The following is an 18,234-nucleotide window of genomic DNA, read 5'->3' as shown; positions in this document are numbered from 1 at the left end:
GTGTGGAATGGGTCTCTGCTATGCCTCCCCATCTCTTTCCACCCCGCCCCTCCTCAACTTTCTGCTTTGTTTTGCAGGAGGTACTTCCAGCATCTGGAGGTTCTGCTGGGCTGGAGACTATGCAGGCACCAGGAAGTACCATCAACCTGCAGGACCTTCAGTGACATCAGCCTGGGCAAACAAGGACCGTGTTCCAGGCTGCACTTAAGACCTCAGATGACAATGGTGTGGGCAGAGAGACCTCACTTGACTTCTGCTCAGAAGTCCAGCCTGATTCTTTGAGACTTTGGGGTACATGTAGTGAAAGTGCTTTCATTCTGTTCTACCAAGAGCCAATCTGGGCTCTTAAAACTGCCTCCACAGTGAGATAGGCACCATGTCCATGCAATGCTTGTGCATTCCAGCCCTTTCCAGGTCCCCTCGGGCCTGAGCAGGGTAGCACTTGTTGCATTAGAAGATTCCTGCAGGAAGTGAGTGGAGCATGGCTCCCTGCTCAGGTACATCTCTGTACTAAGTCTGGACAGGGCTTTCAATTGTAGTGTGTTAGCATTCTGCCTGAGACATCTAGAAATTTGGTTCTTTTCTGAGAGCTTGTATGACAGACTGCTTCACATCTACTGGGCTGGTGTTAGTGGGTGTGTTGGTTTCACTACACTGTATGCCATGGTGAAGCCAAATTCGGGCTGAGCTTTAGCAGTTTACATAGGCAGCTAGTCTGAAAGGTGATTGGGATGGCCTGGTGCCCACCAATGGCCTGCTAGTGGGCCCTCTTCCTAGACTGACAGTGTGGCTCATAGTTTGGGAACGAAGAGTTCAGACTTTTAATTTTTCTAAATTCTGTATTTGGGATTCTTGGTAAATAGTAACTTGTCTTCAGTCTCTAAAGTGAGGTTCTGAATGCTGTATGTTATGTATAGGGCTGGAACATAGGTGTGTTTTATGGTTGAGATTGAAGATAAGCATATTATGTGGCCTTGGCCTTGTGTGTTTTCAGAGTGATTCTGTCTTCCCAGAGGAGATGGTTGCCTTGCACATATTTATTTGTTAGTTAAGACTGGACACAGGGTCACTCAGAAATGCATTTTTCTTGGGCCTTTTAGAGTGTGTGTTTATTCAGATACTGGTTTGGTTCTGCCCCATCTGAGTTGCTTTGTTTCTTGGATTGGGGAGGGCCCTGAGTTTGAGCATGCGTCCTCTCTAGATGGCTCTGTGGTGCCATCTGCCTAGGTGCTGCTCCCTACAAGAGGATTATAAATCCTACTTGAGAAGGTCTCCTACTTTCCACAGGTCTCTCCTGCATCCCAGGCCAAAGTTTAGGGGTCAAACATGCCCACCTGTCATCAGGGCCCACCCCACTCCATGGGTAGCCTGGTACCACTGTCACCTGCCTCAAGAGCCCACCTCACAGAGAAGCTTCCTTCTCCCACAGTCTCCAGTGTGTGTCTACCAAGTGATGGGATGGGCTGTCATGTTCTGAGCACTGGAGCTTCCTGCTGCCATGGGCCCAACTCTTAGTACAAATGAATAAAAGTGTTTGTATGTCATGTACTGAAAGTTTTGCTCTGGTTTCATTCAAGGTACTGTACATGGTGCTGAGATTCTTGCCCCTTCTGCCCAGCGGGCCACAGGTTCTTTTGTCTCCAAGGGCCAGCGACACCCTGCCCTCCTCAGAGACAGGTTTTGGGCTTCTCTCCAAGCAGCTGTTTCTGATGGGAACCAGGATGGTGTCTGTCCCTCGAACATATGCTTTGGGTGAAATGACAAAAGAGGGTTCCCAAGGCTTCCCAACAGGCCATTCAGACACCCAAGAGATGTGACTTTTATTTCCTGTTTGTAAGGAGGCTGACAGGAGAGCATAAGATGGAGTTAGGGACCCATCAGGCTCACAGTTCCTGCCTTCACTAACTACTGACCTCTTCCTGAGCCCTCAGCCAGCTCTGCTGCTAAGTGAAGAAGAAGAGCATCTCCTCCTTGTCCTTGTCCATCGTCATTTGCTCAGATACCTCCTTTATTTTGATGACTGGTGGACGGGAGCGGCTTACCAATCTCCTGCCTCTCTGCAGGGGCAATAAATATGGTGAGCCTGTGCTGGCTGTGGAGATGCCATGCTGCCCATGTCCCCTGCTATAAAGTTCAGGAAGTGGCCAGCAAAGCCTGGTCATACAGACCAGCCACTCAAGGGTGGTACTGACTAAAGGAACCTAGAGTGTGCATCAGCCTAGCAGTCACCATGCCAGCTCCATGGAGCACACTTTTTTGAAGGGCAAGAGCTGAAGTATTTCCTAGCTCAGGGTTTCCACAGGAGACCCTGCAATGGGACAGAAAACCTTAGAGGTCGGCCTCTAAAAGTCAGTGATCACTCTTAAGGCCCAGCCCCACAACCTTCAGCTCTCTCTGGGACAGTTAGGCTGTCTGTTCTGTGTCCAACAATAGCCCTTGACTGGTGGTCCTAACCAAGCCTAGCTCCTCCATGCTGTTTGTCAAATATACTATGTTGAACTAAATCATGTGATATGACACTTTCTGCCAGCCCCCCAAAACTTAGCTATTTCCTTTGTTCTTGGGTTTGCTTGGGGAAGTTCTCTGAAGGCTGCTCTCTAAAGAGTCTCCTCTGCCCTGCCAGCCCTCTCATGGTAGCATGTGTTTGCTCTTTCTTCCCCTCTGCCCCCTAACCCTTTCTTAATGAAGCTCCTCTCCAGGAAAGAAAAGCTTCCCCTCCCCACTAAGGCCCTCTTAGGTTTAGACCTCCATATATTGTCCTGTTTCTGTCTAAGGCTCTCCTTGCCATCTACGTCCTGATCATGGCCTGGAAGCCCTTTCTCATCATTATGTGTTAGCTTTCTTTCTGGACTAAGCAGAAGGATGTTTAGTAGTATCTTACTATTAACAGTGTTCATCTTTCCCAAGCAATGAAATGGGCAGCCATGTTTTATGGATGCCTACCAGCTCCTTTGTCTCTCAGGGGCCATACTTAACTCCAGACCTGCTTTCAGGGCCAGACTTTCTGCTTTCACATTCAAAAGGCACAAGACTGCCACAGTGCATTTTCTGTGAGGCAAGAGCTTGGGACCCAGAAGACACAGGCCTCTCAACCAGCAGCCACTTGACCTACAGTCTGTCTTGGGGGTGGACAGAGCAACAGGACCCTGAAACTGGGTGTTGGTGTGATGAGTTCTGTGGCTGAGCCTCTGCACCTGGCAGGGGTGTTATGAATAGTACATCTGGGAGATTGGTCCTGGTGAAGTCAACTCTCAGACAGGGGCACTAGAAGTGTCTGGCTTTGGAGACTGCTCCATTCCAGCTCGGCACTGCAGACTGTTTCTTCAGCAGGGAAGCCTTGGAGCTTGGGTCGGAGAGCCTAGGAGCTATACCCTCCAGCAGCCCTGGTACCACCACTCACCTTCTTTTTGATTTCAGCTTGGGCCCTGGCTCGGGCCCGCTGCAGCCGCTCCTCCTGCAGCTCCTTCTGCAGCCTGGCCTTCTCTTCACGCATCCTGAAGACAAGAGGTGCCTTACAGGGACCAGGGCCTGGGAAGAATCTCTCCTTCCCCACTCAGGCTCCAGGGCAGTCCATGCCCTCCCACATGTAGAAAATGCCACTTCTGCCCTTCCTGTCAGTCCTGGGCAAATCAGCCAAGGCTTACAGGGGAAGGCAGTTAGGGCTATGTAGATGCCATGCTGGCCTTGAGGGTGACCTAAGGTTCAGACCACACCCCTCAGAAAGCATGTTTCCCTGGATCCACATCTATGTCTTCAGTCCCTGTGCCCACAGTCCAGCACCCTGGCACCTAGCTAGGACATTAGTCTTAGTGCAGGTGCTGGGGCCCCAGAGGAGATGGTCCCATGCTTGGGAGAGACAGACAGAATTGGCAGATAATTGTGTCCCATGACCCTGCCCTCTGGGACCCACAGAGGGCTGGCTTCACATCACAGAGTCCTGAGCCTGTCTCTCTGTGAGGAGACTCAAGAGGGTGGACTCTGACTAGAGTGCCCTTCACCCAAGCCAGGGCTGCAGTCACAGAAGGTTGGGCACAGTGGCTTACCTCAGGCGCCGCTCCCTCTCCTTGGCCTTCTCTGCCTGTTCGATCTTGACCTGGGGTATTCGCTCCAGATTCTCTAGCAGCTCATCCAGCTGGTGCTCCACCACAGTCAGCATCTGCACTGTGCCCAGGTTGGCCTCCTGGTGTGTGCCCACACATTTCCGGTACACATCCATCACCTTGAGGTTAAGGCTCTCCAGCAGCTTGTCCTGGGGACAGTCGGCCAGCGGTGTGGCATGGCTGCAGGCCCTTGCTCACCCTCACATGATAGCCTGCCTACACCAGCAGTCATGGCTTGCCAGCCAGGATGGAACAGCTACATTGTGGGCTCACAGAGAAGGGTGGAACAATGGTACCTGACTCTTAGCCAGAATAGCCCTGGTGTTCCTATGGTCACACCTGACTCATCTCACATCCCAGCCCTTCCCCCAGCTTCCTTAGCAAGCCCATTGAGACCCTTGGTATGGGCTGCAGGAATATAAGAACTCTGCTGGTTATGGCAAAGCCACTACCTGAAGGGATCAAGAAATTCCTTCAGAGGAAGCCAAATCCCAGGGAGCATTTGGTGTTATTTGGCTTGTTATATATCAACTGTCTTCTGTTATGAAAATCATGTGTGCCTTCATAGTTTTCCCAATAGATTTTTTTCCCTAAGAATTGCTAACAGTATGGACTGATCACTCTTTGGACGTATACATTCATGGTATTTGGCAAACAACCTCAGGAAAGGCTTCCTTACCCCCAGCCCATTCGTTTCTCCCCTTTCAGCACTGGAGTCAAGTATCTCCCTTAGCCACTTTCAAGGACTAACAGAAATAAAGTCCAGACCACCACATGCTAGTCTCCTGATTTAAGGTAAATTCCACAAGGAGACACTGCCTAGGTCAGGTAGACCCCAAGTAATAGCTTTACACAACTTAGCTTGGACCCTCCTTTCTTACAGCCTTTAACTTTATAGACCCCTAACTTCTTACCTAACCACTCCTAGGAATGTAGATTGAGCACATAAATTTCCTTTTTCATATATTAGCTGATGTCAGCTCTCAGCTGACCGCCTCCCTTCACCACTCCATTTTCAGGTCAGAAAGCCTGACAGTCACTGCCTGAGGAAACTCTTACCTGCCTTTATGACCTTACAGGAATTCAGGCCTGGTGACCTGATTGGAGGGGAAGATTGTGATTGTTTAGGTATATAACTGTAAAGCTAGAGACTGAATGGTGAATTAAAGCTAATGGACTAAAGAGCTCAGTGTGCTGAGGTTCTATTTCCCAAAAACAGTTCTCACCGTTCATAGTTTTCTCTCCTGGGCGCCTGGGAGAAGGCTGGTCCTTCTAATATTATACAAGATGCACTGATCCCAACTCCCCACAGGACCACATTCTGTGAGGCCCAAGGTAGATAGATGAACTTATCCCTCTCTGAGCCTGTCTGACATTCAGAAAGCAGGTAACAACTGCCATGTCAGTGTTGAGTGGGTATTAGTGAGCAGCAGCAGGTAAAAAGGCTTATTCAGGCCGGCCACAGCCAGCACCCAGTAGCTCTTGGCCAGGCAAGAGCTAGGCCCCTAGCCTGGTGTCTGTCACACAAGGCACTGGACAGTACTGGAAAGAACTAAAAACCGAGTGAGTTAATATTTCTGTGTTTGCATGCTGAGCTCCTGGCCCTGGTCCCTACAGTCAAGCATCTGGGGAGCAGTGCAGGTAGCTGAGAAGGAACGGGTAAGCAGACCCCTGAGACACATGCCAAACCAGGCACCCAGAGCATAGAAGTGGGCAGGGCCTGAGGTGCTGGGCCTGGGCCCTGCCCTGAGACACTCCTGTCCCTACCTGCTGGTCACCCTTATACTCCCCGAAGTGGAAGACACGGGCTTTGAGCTGCAGCTCTGCTGCTGACTCCTCCTCCTTGGAGATTGATATCATCATGGTGGTGATCCACTGCTTCAGCAGGTTGACCTCCCTGTCCCTGCAGGGTCAGACAGTTCCCTCAGCACCCAGGGCTTCCACTAGGCATGACCTAGTAGGCAGAGCCCTGTCCTGAGGCCATAGGCCTTGAAAAGTGGAGGTTCTGCCCACCCAGGTGAAACTCCAGGACAGTGCAGAAAGAGGTGTTACCCACCCTTTGCACCTAACGTCAGTGGAAAAGCCTCTAGTCTCTTGCCTTTAACAGCATTAGTAGGATCTTGTGATGTTTACTAAATTGAAATTCCTTTCTATTCCTGATTTGTGAGCCATGGTGTCACACTGTTGGGATTGTTGCCATTTCTCCCTTAAATGTGTGAACGTGGTGTGTGTGTGTGTGTGTGTGTGTGTGTGTGTGTGTGTGTGTGTGTCTGTTGAGACACGGTGTCTTCACTGCCTGGGGCTTGCTAATGAGCTAGGCTTGGTGGCCAGCAAGTCCCAGGGATCCCCTGTCCTTTCCTTCCCAAACCATAGTTATAAATGCATACCATGATGCCTGGTAGAGAAAGGGTGTGTGTGTGTGTGTGTGTGTGTGTGTGTGTGTGTGTGTGTGTGTGTTTTCTAGGAATCAAACACAGGTCCTCCTTGCAAAGCAAACACTTTACTGATTCAGCCACCCCCTTAAACCTTTAAATGTTCTATGGAGTTATCCGTTACCCTAGCTGGTTCTATGACTCTTTTGATAAATTATTATCCATTCAATTTCTTTAATGATTTTCTCTTTCTCACAAGCTGTTTTCTGATTTTATTTTTTCCCTAAGAAAGGGTGGCTGAGTTCATGGGCTGTGACTCAGAAACCACATGTGGGTAGGTGTTCCTGGGGATAGCTGCTGCCTTTCATCTATGTCCTGCTGGGAGCATGGATAGCTGTGTTGAGGGAGAGCAGGTCCTCTGGGACTCTGAGAGGTTCCTGGCCTCTCTCCAAAATATCTCCTTGTGCCTCCAGCCCTTGCCAGGGTTCCAGAAAACAGTTTTGCCTAACAGCAGGTCATTCCACTTCATTCTGGAGGTAGCCGTGCTGGACTAGTAAGGGGAGTTGTGAGGAACATGGCTCCCTGTCTGGACATTGAAGTCTCAGCTGGGTCCAGGCCTATGCTCTGGCTGTTTCTGTTGCCTGAGCTGTCTTTCCTGGGCCTCTGGGTGACTGGCTCCTCCCTGTTCCCCAGAAGAGTCCTGGGCCACACACTGTTTTCTTACCTGCTCCTCTCACCTGGTGTCACCTGCCCCTCACCTCACTCACCTTGTCTTCTTCCTAGCATGTGCATTTCCTACCAGTCAATGTATGGGTCTGTCGGCCGTCCACTGCCATCCAGGATAAGCTCCCAGGGGCAGGCCAAACCTGACCCTTGCAGGCCTTGGGACCACCCAGAAAAGTTGCTCAGAGTTTAGGGACTTGGTAGATGAGTCTGAACAATACTCCCTACTCAGTACCCCAGGCCAACCTTTTCTACTCTGCCCCCTTGGGCTCTGGAATGAGCCAGCAGAGAAAACTGGGATGGGATGGCTGGTGGCCACACCCTGTAGCAGGGTTATGGGTCTGAGTGTCCAGTGAGCTCCAGGTGGGAGTGAGACCAGCTCCTGCCTCCCTTGCTACCTTGCTGACTACACCTAGGGCTTGGGTTTCCCTAGGATCTTTCCAGAGCCCTGGTCCCTTGCTGTGCTAGACAGACTTTGGCAGACCTGTCTTCCCAGGCCTCACCCATCCCAGACTGGCTCCAGCTGTCAGGGGCCTATGCCTTCCCACGCAGCTGCACCTCTGCTGCCTGGTGCTCCCCAAAGGCTGCAGGTCCCCCTCAAGGCATTCCTCCCTTCCTCACAGCCTGGGGGCCAGAGGTGTGATGTGAGGACCTCTAATACTTCCCCATAGCCCAAGTGTCTTGAAGACCAGCTTCCAGCCCCTTCCCAACCATGCCTGCCTCAGGGCCCTTGGGTATGGTGGCCTTCCACCTGGCAGGACTGGCTTCCCAGGGCCTGGGTTAGTGGCCAAAGGGCTCAGTGGGAGGTCCTCAGTGCCTCCTTCTGACTGAAGGTGGCTCCCAGGGCCTGGTATCTACCCAAACACAAGGAAGGGGACAACTGATAGTACAGGGGGGCAGGAGTGGCAGGGGGGCGCCATGGCAACCTACATGCGGATCTGGGTGTTTTTCAGAGTGACATTCAGATCATCCAAGGTCTCTTCCATCTCCTGTGTGTTCTGAATCAATGACAGGTTCTGTTCCTCCAGCTGTGTGAAGACGTCCAGGAGCTGCTGGGGCTCAGTGAAGTACAGTGCCAGCTCCTGTGAGGGGGAGGCAGAGAGGGTGCTGTACAGGACAGGGCCCGGGGGTGGGGGCAGTCTAGGGTACTTGGTTGGGGGGGGGCAAGAGGGGAAAGAGCCCAGTCACAGACCTCCCCATCGCTGTCAGTGTCGTCTTGTGATGGCAGCGTAGAGCTTGACCTGAGGACAGACAGTGAGATCAGAGCTCCTGGACCAGGCTAGGACACAAGTGGCAAGGGCTGGGGCTGGGGGTCAAAGGATTAAAGACACGGGTGGAGTGTGTTCCCTACCCCTGCTTCCCCCACATTGCTGAGATATAGCACCAGTCCCCATCAGGGTCCCACAGCCAAGAAACACTCAAAATGTAGTTAGTCCTCAGTCTCCAATTAGAATAAAACTACCTTCCCTTGGTCCACTAGGTTACTCTGTCCTGATCTCTCAGCCCTCTCTCTAGGTGCAGGGCCTCTTGTATCCTCACTTGCATTGTACCTACCTTCCTACTTACCATTCATTTCCTGAGTGCCCTCTCTGGGACCGCCTGGATTGGGTCTAGGTATCTGCCCCACTCATAGCCACTGGGCATACCCAGCTCTTCCCAGCTGACTCCAAGCAGCACCACAGAGGGCAAACTCTGTCCTGAGATAGCTCCTAGGGGTGCAGAGGGGCTGCATGGCCTCAGCACATGCTTCCCAGCCCTTCCCAGTGGCCCCTCCCCACTCCAGCTGGGCTGTGCGTTATCTGGGGGACAGGTGAGGTCAACTTCCTGCCAGATGCCCAGGAATCTAAGGTGGAGATGCACTGAACTCTGGGAGCAAAGAAGGTTGCCTGTGCCTCACTATTGCACCTTCTGGGGCAGGTGTTACCGATGAGGAATGTGGAGGTAGCTCAGCTCAGCCAGGGCTCAAGATACTGCAGGAGACTGCTGAGCCTCGCTGCTTTGAATCCACCCTCCAAAGGGATATGGTCTTCGTGGCTGTGACCTTGTGCAGCTCACAATCCGTCCAGTTGTGTTCACCTAGCTCCCAGCTTTTTGTTTTGTTTTGTTTTTTGAGACAGGGTTTCTCTGTGTAGCCCTGGCTGTCCTGGAACTCACTCTGTAGGCCAGACTGGCCTCGAACTCATAGAGATCCACCTGCATCTGCCTCCCAAGTGCTGGGATTAAAGGCATGCACCACCACTGCCGCCACCACCACCACCCAGCCAGCTCCCAGCTTCTTAAACTGTGAGAATTAGGGGAAAATTGGGCAACAGTGAAAGGTCTCCTAACATGCAATGACCAGAAATTAATTAAAAGTCAAACAAGTATAACTAATCTGGGATGGTCTGGACAGCGCTCACCCATGTTGCATTGTGAATTCACTCAGACTTGGTTCTGAGCACATACATGTGCACTTTGCACTGTACTACCACACACCACCAACAATGCTGCCTGGAACACCTTGGCTCAGATCTGAGGCTCAGGCTCAAGACTACATTGAAAACTGCAGCGTTTTTACTGTGCATCCAGATACTACTTGGCCCAAAAGTGACCCTGTAGTATTTTTCCAATATTCTGGGGCTCTGACATATGGGCCTTGCTTACCCTCCTAGCATAGCCTACAGACAGGAAAAGTCACCCCTAGCACATGTCTTCCAGTGAGGAACAACCCCTCCAGCCCCACCCACTCCTCTTTATTATGCTGTCATACTGGGGCTTCTCACTACCTCAGTCACCCCAGGGCGAGAACCAGATGCCTGGGACAGCCCTGTGGAGTGACCCTCAGCTCTTTTCCCTCTCCTCCCCCTACCCCAGGGCCACACGAGATTCTTTGCCCCTCCCCTGTGACCCTGCCAGCCTGGCTGTCTCCTTGAGTGACCTCTGCTCACCACCCACCCACACACACACACACACAGCCCCTGGAGACCACTCACAGTCGGGAGTCCAGTTCACTGTACAGGCTGGGCTGGCTGGGCTGGCTGAAATTCGGGAAGTTCTGAGTGCTGGATGGGACGTGCCCAGACCGTATCACTTTTGAGGGCTTCTTCAAGCTCTGAACCTCTGGGGGGGAGGAAAAGGTTTGTGTGTGCCCCTGGCAGGAGTGTGGGTCCCCTCTGGACTGGGGCAGCCATACCTTTCCACAGCAAGGCTGTCTTGCTCTTGATGCCAGACCCTACAGGAAGCAGAAGAGAACCCCATGTGACCACTGCTGGACCCAGACTTTCCGTGGTAATTGAGGCTCTCAGCCCAGGAGGAAGAGAGGAAGGGAAACACTTGGGAAGAGAGCCCTTGGTTTGCCTGAAAGCCCGTGTCCCTGTGGGAAGGCTAGAGCTAAGCTCCTGGGTATCCAAAGTGGGTACTTCTCTATGTGTGGACCCAGCCATGAAAGAAAGGATCAGATGAGGCCCTATACATACAGGGTTTCTTCAAGCTGGGTGCAGGTTCTCTGCACCACTATCAGGGCCCACCCTTGGAGGACACCCTTCTCTTTGCCTCACCTTTGTCCCCTAATAAGGTGGCCGTGCTGGTGTCCTTGACAAACTCCCCAGGCTCCTTGGCCTTTTTGAGAGCCAGGCGCTTCTCCTCTTGTTCTTCCAACCACTCCTTGGGTGACAGCTTGTACAAGAAATCCTTGTAGATCTTGTAATGTTGCAAAGTGTCTTCGAATTTGGAGATTTCACTGGGCCCAGGGAGGGATTCAGAAAGTTAGGCAGTGTCTACCACCAAGCCCTAGCTGGGAGCAGCTGGGAAGGGACCCTGCCCTGCAGGGTTGAGAACAGTCAGGATTTCCTGAGTTGTAACCCTCTGTGACCTACAGGGTCCTCATCCATGGGGACTCTGCCTGCTGCTCTCAGCCTAATGGCATGGCCTCAGAAGAGTCACTGAGTCTCAGCTTCATCAACACCCATAAAACAGGCCACAGTCTCCAACAGAGGCTTTTGTGGTCCTAAGTGGCCCTTGGCTCCAGTGAAGTGACAGGGAAAGGTGTCCCCTGTACACTACCTTTTAATCGTCATGATCTGGGCCGTGAGTTCCCGGATCTCAATGATCTTCTCCACCTTGATCTTGGTCTCTTTCTCAGCCCTGGCGGGGAGGGGGAACCAGGAGGCCAATCATGGATCATTATAGACCAATCAGAAATGGATGAAGCCATGGCCTTGGCCTCAGGCACAGGCCAGGTAGGAGGCTAAGGGGGCAGCCAGGGCTCATGACTGTAGGTTGAGATCAGGACCTGGCTAGGGCTCAAGGTTCCAGGTCCAGGTAAAATTAGACTGGACCTTGTCTGGGATATGGGTTTTCACTGGCAAGGTCACAAGGGCCTTAAGGCTCACAGTCTCATGGCCTGCACTGAGCTGCGGTCATTCTCCCTGAGGAATTCATCAAACAAGCTTGCGTCCTTCTCCAGGAACTTCTCTGCCCTCTCCAGCCTGTTCTCCTCCCGGGTCGCCAGCATTTCTAGCCGCTGGATTTCATTGCGCTTCATTGACAGAGCATACTGTGGGCCAGGAGAGCAAGCATGAAGGTACTCAGCTGGGCCAGAGCCAAGCTACAGACCCTTGACTGGATATAGGCGTTCCCACCTGGAGGAGGAACATGTTTCGCTTCTGTTCCAAGTAGTCATTCAAAGTTTCAGGCATCCCCTTCCTTTCTGCAACAAGACTCAGAAGGTGAGTAAGGGAGAGAAGCTGGAGCACAGGCTGGAATTAGGCACCCAAAACAGTCCACAGAGGAGGCTGGGGTCCTGCTGCCTACCCAGGGTGTTACAGTGATGATGGGTCTGAAAAGGGGAGAAAAGGTTCCCTCAGCGTGTAGCCAACCCTCCACATCTGTGGGGTCTGTTTCCTTGGATTCAAGCAACAGATCAGAAATATATGGAAGAGAATCACATTTGCACTGCAGGTAAACAGAATTAGTTCTTTTGTCCCTACAAACACTTGTCTACATAGAATGGTATTGAACCCACAATGTACAGATCTATGAATGACAGGGAAGCATAAATACAACTTGAGCATCACTGTGGGTTCTGATACCAAGGGGGCTCCAGGAGCTTGTCCCCTGGGATGCTGAGAGGTGACTGCTAGGCTCCACATGGTGGGTGACTGTGTGGCTTGGGCCTCTCTTACGATAGCATCCCCACAACTCATGAGGTTGGCACAGAGAGAGGAGTCCAGTGCTGGCCATGACCTATCAAAAGCTGCAGTGTCACCAAGATGACCAAGACCTGGAAGGCAAATTTCAGATGAGGTCTCCTCGCTGGAGTTAAACTGCCCATTGCCTCTGCTTGCTGAGCTTGCCTCCACCCTTGCATCCCATTCAGTCTCCATGGGGTCAACATGTTCTGGAACTGTGGCCCATCAAGGCAGAGCTCTTCAAGGGATGTAGTGTCAGACAGAGAGAGCGCCTTTCTTAATCATCCCTCACTCCCGCTCCTACACAAGGTAGGGGTGCTGTACCTTGGGTCATGGCCAGCTTCCAGGCAGTGTTGTTGCGGAAGGCATGCAGCTGCCGAGACTCAGCAATCAGCTCCTGGTCCTCCATCTCCGCTTCTAGCTGCAGCTCCCGGCGCAGGCTAATGTGCTTGGCGGACACCTTGGATGAGTAGGTCATCTTCTGGTGCACCCTCAGCATCTTTTTTTGTTCACGTTCCTGTGGAGGTGACAGGCAGTCAATGGGATCCGAGTTCTTGTCAGATGCATGTCTCCAGTGCCTCCTGACTAACGCTAGAGGCTGAAGGGGCCCACACATAGGGAGGACACACATATACACACAAGCACACACACACACACACACACACACACACACACACACACACACACACACCTGTGCTAAGCACTCTGTTGTTGGTACTCTTGAACAGGACAATGACCACCTGAGGATGGGACCCGGGAGGGGCAGCTATACCAAACACAGGTGCCAGTTCAATGTGCAGCCAGATAACAAACAATACCAGCATGGCTAAAATATGATCATCTGTCCCTTTTGCCCAAAGTCCTCTTTAACAGAGGCCAAGAATTTGATTTGCTAAGACTGACAAAAGGTTTAGGGAACTTAAACCTGTTTCCAAAAGACAAGCAGTTCCCCTGTAGGATGTCCTGTCACCTGGTGACTGGTGTCCTGGTGGCTGGTTGTTTCCACTGCCCTGCACCTCTGTGCTGCCCACAGGGTATTGTGATCATCCCAGGATGACAGGAGAGGGGGACACTCCCTGCCCATTGCAGCTCTCAAGCCCAGGTGCCATCTAGCATTGTGGGCTTTGCACTGTTCTCCTCATTCAGAAAGATTCTCAACATCAGTCTGTTCTCTGCTGGAACCCACCAGCTGCCACAGTCCATTATCTGATAACACTGAAGAATCTCCGCAATCCAGTACCCAGCCTGAAGTCCCCAGCTAGACCCTGTGCACGATAGTAAAATGGTGTCCTCAGATGTGGAGGACACTGAGCAGCTGCTTGGGATAGAGTGGGGTTGGGGGTCTGCTGGATACAAGGTTAGGGTACTAGGTGAGGAGGATGTAGACTGGAGACCCACTAAGTGGGGAATGTATGTGTGGGCACTCTGGGTAGGGAAGAGTTGCGGGGTGTGAGGGCCTAAGTTAGACATCTGAGAGGAGGAAGTTGGGGGTTTCCCAAGGGTGAAATGGCATTTTCCAGAAGGTAGTACCCCAAGGTACTGCCACGCTTGAAAACAGAAATACCCAATCCTGCATCCAAGAAGAGGAAGGTTCCAGGTGAAGACCAGAGAGAGGCCTGTGGGTTTTCCATCCCTTCTCTGTGGCCGAGCAAGTGCGTCAACTGGGCACCACCTTTCACAGCTCCAAGCTGCCATGTCTCATTCTGGAGTTGGGCATGGGTCACAGGCTTGTTCTAGTTTCAACACAGAGGCTGAAGGATGTCTTCCACCCAGTGCCCTACTGATGCTGCCATGGGGCCCTGCCACCCTGAAAACAGCAGGTGCTGAGCCTGGATCAGGGGACACAAGCTGCCCGGTCTGGCCAGAAGAAAGGAGGGGTGCAGCAGGTGGAGGAGGGTGCAGCAGGTGGAGAAGGGGGATAGCAGGTGGAGGAGGGGGCAGCAGGTGGAGGAGGGGGGCAGCAGGTGGAGGAGGGGGCAGCAGGTAGAGGAGGGGTGCAGCAGGTAGAGGAGGGAGACAGCAGGTGGAGGAGGGGGCAGCAGGTGGAGGAGGGGGCAGCAGGTGGAGGAGGGGGGCAGCAGGTGGAGGAGGGGGGCAGCAGGTGGAGGAGGGAGACAGCAGGTGGAGGAGGGGGGCAGCAGGTGGAGGAGGGGGGCAGCAGGTGGAGGAGGGGGGCAGCAGGTAGAGGAGGGGGCAGCAGGTGGAGGGGGCAGCAGGTGGAGGGGGGCAGCAGGTGGAGGAGGGGGCAGCAGGTGGAGGAGGGTGCAGCAGGTGGAGGAGGGGTGCAGCAGGTGGAGGAGGGGTGGAGCAGGTGGAGGAGGGGTGGAGCAGGTGGAGGGGGGCAGCAGGTGGAGGAGGGGGGCAGCAGGTGGAGGAGGGGGGCAGCAGGTGGAGGAGGGGGCAGCAGGTGGAGGAGGGGGCAGCAGGTGGAGGAGGGGGGCAGCAGGTGGAGGAGGGGGGCAGCAGGTGGAGGAGGGGGCAGCAGGTGGAGGAGGGGGGCAGCAGGTGGAGGAGGGGTGGAGCAGGTGGAGGGGGCAGCAGGTGGAGGAGGGGGCAGCAGGTGGAGGAGGGGGTCAGCAGGTGGAGGAGGGGGTCAGCAGGTGGAGGAGGGGGTCAGCAGGTGGAGGAGGGGTGCAGCAGGTGGAGGAGGGGGCAGCAGGTGGAGGAGGGGCAGCAGGTGGAGGAGGGTGGAGCAGTGTGGAGGGGGCAGCAGGTGGGAGGGGGGGGCAGCAGGTGGAGGAGGGGGGGCAGCAGGTGGGAGGAGGGCAGCAGGTAGAGGAGGGGTGCAGCAGGTAGAGGAGGGGAGACAGCAGGTGGAGGAGGGGGCAGCAGGTGGAGGAGGGGGCAGCAGGTGGAGGAGGGGTGGAGCAGGTGGAGGAGGGGGGCAGCAGGTGGAGGAGGGGTGGAGCAGGTGGAGGAGGGGTGGAGCAGGTGGAGGGGGGCAGCAGGTGGAGGAGGGGCAGCAGGTGGAGGAGGGGGCAGCAGGTGGAGGAGGGGGTCAGCAGGTGGAGGAGGGGGCAGCAGGTGGAGGAGGGGGGCAGCAGGTGGAGGAGGGGGGCAGCAGGTGGAGGAGGGGTGCAGCAGGTGGAGGAGGGGGCAGCAGGTGGAGGAGGGGGCAGCAGGTGGAGGAGGGTGGAGCAGGTGGAGGAGGGGGCAGCAGGTGGAGGTGGGCAGCAGGTGGAGGAGGGGCAGCAGGTGGAGGAGGAGGGCAGTAGGTGGAGGAGGAGGGCAGCAGGTGGAGGAGGAGGGCAGCAGGTGGAGATGGGCAGCAGGTGGAGGAGGGGGCAGCAGGTGGAGGAGGGGGCAGCAGGTGGAGGTGGGCAGCAGGTGGAGGAGGGGGCAGCAGGTGGAGGAGGAGGGCAGCAGGTGGAGGAGGAGGGCAGCAGGCGGAGGAGGAGGGCAGCAGGTGGAGGAGGAGGGCAGCAGGTGGAGGAGGAGGGCAGCAGGTGGAGGAGGGGGAAGCAGGTAGACTGCTTGATTTGTCCAGGCTTGTTCTGCTGTTGTGTGCTGGGGCTGTGGGATCCAGAGCTGCCCTGACTCCAGGTCACATGGCTAAAACAAGAGGCAACAAGCTGGGATGCAGGTAAGGCAGGGGTTGGAGCACTCCTGTGGGATTCCAAGCAGGGGAGAGGTCCAAAGGAGGGGACTTGTGAGGTGTGGGACAGGCCTTGAGGGACAAGAAGAATGTTGGGAGAGAATGGCATTCTGCACAAGGGTAAGCGGAAGAGGTAGTGAGCAACTGAGGAAGCCACCTGACTAAGGCCCAGAGACAGTGAAGATGGAGTCATGGGACAGGTTAGAGGTGGGAGAGCCAGGCAGCGTCTGCTTGATTTTCTAGGGAGAGTGAGCCAATGATTGCTCTGGCCTGTGTGTGAGCTGAGGAGGGAAGCATTTACCTGAGACAGGAGGAACAGAGAGCAGGGATGCTTCTCAGAAGAGGCTACCCCAGGCCCAGATACTTACTACAATGGCTTTATCCCGCTCCTGCTCTCTGAACAAGAAGAAATCCACATCCCCTGACATGTGGAAAGGGTTACTTGAGGAGTCAGATATAGTCACATTCCCTGCAAAAGGAAAAAAAAAAACAGCCTGTGTCTCAGGGGTCCCCGTTACCTTCTACCCACCATGAGACACACATCATCTCTGAGTGCTCTTCAATCCAACCACATCTGACGTTTTCTACTGAGTCCTTAAGCCCCGTTAACTTTCCTCTGTGGTTTAATGGGGGCGGGGGGGGGTGTTGCTGGGTTTCTGCCTGGTGTCTGTCTGTCTCACCCATCTGCCTTTCTCCTGGTGTGAACATCCCAACAAGGCACCTTTCACAGAGAGGGGAAGCCAGAGCCTTCTGCACAAAGTGATGGAACTGGACAGGTTTCCTATGGGTAGTGCAGGTGGGATGCATGCCAGACCAAACCCTGGAGGTCCCAGGGAGACTGCCAGAAATCCATCCAGGAAACCAGAGGCAGGTCCCGAGTCGGGACTCATGATGGTCTACTTCTGAACCCCAGGTCATGCCTTTCTCCTCTCCACCAATTCAGATCCTACTGTGGATACCAGTGGACACCTAGCGTGAGAGCCAAGGGTCCAGGAAGTCAGAGGGGTGAATGACAGACACACAGGGTCCTCTGGGTCCCCATCAGGGGACTCCAGGATAGCTCTGGAAGGCAAGAAGAATACTTGTGTGGTAAAGGCTGTTAGAAACCTCTGAGAGAGAGGTCTGTGTAAAGTAGCTATGTGTCTGCTTTAAAAGACCTCTGTATCCACACTTATGGCCACATGGAGTTTTGGAAAATGGGATGTGAGTCAGAAGCATTGGATGGGGCTTCTGGGATTGTCTTTTCCTTCTGAGGCTGAGGTAATGAGAGGGTAGTGTTTGATTTTGTTGATTGATATGGGAAGACTGGGCCCACCATGGGTAGCTCCATTCCTTGGGTTTGGGAACATGGACTGAACAGGAGTGGAGGAGGTGGGCTGAGTACCAGGTTTGCATGCCTGCATTCATTCCTCTCTGCTCTTGGCTGGGAGTTTTCAGTTCCTGCTGCCTTGGCATCCCCACTAGGAGGGACTGTGACCTGGACCTATGAGCTAAAATAAACCCTCTCTCTCCTGCATTGCTTTGGGGAGTATTTTATCACAGCAACAGAAAACTAGGGCTGGAAATTTTTCTCTTATTAGTTTCCTTTCTTCCTGCCTTGAGTCAAACACAGTTGAGCACATCAGCCCTTCCATAAGACAATCTTGTATTTGAAAATTTTGGTGAGATAGAAAGACTTAGGACCTGGTCACCCAGATGCCTTCTCTTTGAAGTTCAGATCTGACTCATTTCCCACTAATTATCCCCACTACCAACCCTCCTTGTGTTTCTGTTGAGTTCTGTCCAACAGGAAGAGAAATACCCCCCTCCACCCTGCACCCTGGAGACCAATCTGACGCACCCTAGGCAAGGGCTCAGGCTTCGCCTCCACCTACCCTGCTCAGGGAAACTACCTTTGCTTTTCTTTGGTTTCTTTTTGTCTTCAACGAAGGAAGAGGAGCTGTTTATGAACTCCAGGCTGTCTTCTGGTGAGACACAAAAGCAAGAGCCACAGCAATGACCCATCTGGCCCTGAGAGCTGTGGGCACACAGCAAGGGTGGTTCCAGACACACAGGGCACAGCTTAGCCGTCTCTCTGAACCTCCAGGTCTACAAGTGAGATGAGGATGCTGACTTTGCTGAGTCATAAGACTGTGAGGAAGTGGCCATGAGCATCCTTCCCCTGAACACTGGCCGGCCGGAGGTGGTTGTTTCATGCCTTCCCTTCTGTCAGCCCCCTTGATATTTCCCTGTGAACAACATGTCCCTGACTCCTCCCATGGCAGAATGGAAATGTC

General features: G+C 53.7%; 2 protein-coding genes across 3 annotated transcripts in view; one reads left to right on the top strand and one right to left on the bottom strand.

Moving 5' to 3' along the window:
* Zxdc (ZXD family zinc finger C) overlaps positions 1-1,548 on the top strand; it is a 31,621-nt gene extending 30,073 nt beyond the window's left edge. The window contains exon 11 of one of the 2 annotated variants that reach the window (XM_036180845.1): positions 78-1,548. In XM_036180845.1, the coding sequence (XP_036036738.1) occupies positions 78-282 (205 nt within the window). In that variant the 3' untranslated portion in view covers positions 283-1,548. The remainder of the gene's footprint in view (positions 1-77) is intronic. The other variant, XM_036180846.1, reaches the window with a different exon arrangement.
* Positions 1,549-1,833: 285 nt separating this feature from the next.
* Cfap100 (cilia and flagella associated protein 100) overlaps positions 1,834-18,234 on the bottom strand; it is a 29,325-nt gene continuing 12,924 nt past the window's right edge. The window contains exons 2-16 of the mRNA XM_036182309.1: positions 17,851-17,922; positions 16,327-16,427; positions 12,688-12,880; positions 11,815-11,882; positions 11,566-11,729; positions 11,237-11,317; positions 10,732-10,913; positions 10,368-10,406; positions 10,168-10,294; positions 8,388-8,436; positions 8,126-8,277; positions 5,868-6,003; positions 4,044-4,249; positions 3,401-3,494; positions 1,834-2,057 (exon numbers count right to left, since the gene is read on the bottom strand). Coding sequence (XP_036038202.1) covers positions 1,944-2,057; positions 3,401-3,494; positions 4,044-4,249; positions 5,868-6,003; positions 8,126-8,277; positions 8,388-8,436; positions 10,168-10,294; positions 10,368-10,406; positions 10,732-10,913; positions 11,237-11,317; positions 11,566-11,729; positions 11,815-11,882; positions 12,688-12,880; positions 16,327-16,427; positions 17,851-17,922 — 1,778 coding nt within the window. The 3' untranslated portion in view covers positions 1,834-1,943. The remainder of the gene's footprint in view (positions 2,058-3,400; positions 3,495-4,043; positions 4,250-5,867; positions 6,004-8,125; positions 8,278-8,387; positions 8,437-10,167; positions 10,295-10,367; positions 10,407-10,731; positions 10,914-11,236; positions 11,318-11,565; positions 11,730-11,814; positions 11,883-12,687; positions 12,881-16,326; positions 16,428-17,850; positions 17,923-18,234) is intronic.

This window comes from Onychomys torridus, chromosome 3 (assembly GCF_903995425.1).
Source record: "Onychomys torridus chromosome 3, mOncTor1.1, whole genome shotgun sequence".
Lineage (NCBI taxonomy): Eukaryota > Metazoa > Chordata > Mammalia > Rodentia > Cricetidae > Onychomys > Onychomys torridus.
This window is presented reverse-complemented; position numbering and strand designations above follow the sequence as displayed.